Below are 1352 nucleotides of genomic sequence, written 5' to 3'. Positions count from 1 at the left end.
CCATCCCAACTCCACATCCCTCCATCCCAACCCCACATCCCTCCATCCCAACCCCACATCCCTCCATCCCGCGGGTTTCTATCCCACATTCCCACCCCGCTCCCCCATTCCAGGCTGTTTTCCTACGTGTCCCCGGCGCTGCTCTCCCGCCCCACGTTTTCCCGGCTCCTGGCGCTGCTGGATAATTACGAGCCTCAGACGGGGCGGGCGGAGGAGGTGACGGGGGAGGAGCAGCGGGAGGAGCGGGAATTCCTGGAGGCCGCGCTGGACACGCCGGTCCTGGCGCTGCTCGAGAACTTCGTGCTCAGCAAGGGTGGGATCCGGGGGTCCTCCCGGCCCCAGAATGTCCCCGCCGTGTCCCCAGAATGTCCCCACCGTGTCCCCAGAGTGTCCCCAGTGTGTCCCCATAATGTCCCTGCTGTGTCCCCAGAGTGTCCCCACCGTGTCCCCAGAATGTCCCCACTGTGTCCTCACGGTGTCCCCCCATCCCTGCCGTGTGTCCCCCATCCCCCAGTGTCCCCACGGGGTCCCTGCAGTGTCCCCACGGTGTCCTCACAGTGTCCCCACAGTGTCCATATGGTGTCCCTCCTGTCCCCATGGTGTCCCCACAGTGTCCCCAGGGCTAAACCCCCCGTCCCCATGGCCCACTCCCTTCCCAGGGCTGTCCCCATGATGTCCCCTTGCTGTCCCCAGGGCTGTATTCTCTGTCCCTGTGATGTCCCCACACTGTCCCCAGGCTGTATCCCCTGTCCCCTCGCTGTCCCCTCACTGTCCCCAGGGCTGTATTCTCTGTCCCTGTGATGTCCCCTCGCTGTCCCCAGGGCTGTGACCCCTGTCCCTGTGATGTCCCCTGTCCCTGTGATGTCCCCTCGCTGTCCCCAGGCTGTGTCCCCTGTCCCCATGATGTCCCCTCACTGTCCCCTCGCTGTCCCCTTGCTGTCCCCAGGCTGTGTCCCCTGTCCCTGTGATGTCCCCACGCTGTCCCCAGGCTGTATCCCCTGTCCCCTCACTGTCCCCAGGGCTGTGACCCCTGTCCCTGTGATGTCCCCTGTCCCCATGATGTCCCCTCACTGTCCCCAGGGCTGTATCTCCTGTCCCTGTGATGTCCCCACGCTGTCCCCCAGACTGTATCCCCTGTCCCCTCGCTGTCCCCTCACTGTCCCCAGGGCTGTACCCCTGTCCCTGTGATGTCCCCTGTCCCTGTGATGTCCCCAGGTCTGTACCCCTCGGCCGAGTCCTTCCGGACTGACCTTCACTCCATGTGGTTCGGGCTCTACTCGCGCTCGGGAGGGAAAGTTCTGGATTCCTCCGGCTTCGAGCACGTGTTCTGTGGTGAGGGGACACGGGAGGGG

At 64.9% G+C, this 1352-nt stretch overlaps 1 protein-coding gene across 1 annotated transcript in view; it reads left to right on the top strand.

Moving 5' to 3' along the window:
• Positions 1 to 1341, top strand: part of LOC113980177 (poly(U)-specific endoribonuclease-C-like) — a gene marked incomplete at its 3' end in the record, with an annotated part of 2415 nt that extends 1074 nt beyond the window's left edge. The window contains exons 2-3 of the mRNA XM_027707409.1: positions 114 to 313; positions 1216 to 1341. Of these exons, the coding sequence (XP_027563210.1) occupies positions 114 to 313; positions 1216 to 1341 (326 nt within the window). The remainder of the gene's footprint in view (positions 1 to 113; positions 314 to 1215) is intronic.
• Positions 1342 to 1352: the final 11 nt, after the last annotated feature.

The sequence above is a fragment of the Neopelma chrysocephalum genome, unplaced genomic scaffold, assembly GCF_003984885.1.
Source record: "Neopelma chrysocephalum unplaced genomic scaffold, ASM398488v2 Primary Assembly neopelma1_92884, whole genome shotgun sequence".
Classification (NCBI taxonomy): domain Eukaryota; kingdom Metazoa; phylum Chordata; class Aves; order Passeriformes; family Pipridae; genus Neopelma; species Neopelma chrysocephalum.
Note: the sequence above shows the minus strand (reverse complement) of the source record. Positions and strands in the feature narration are given on the sequence as shown.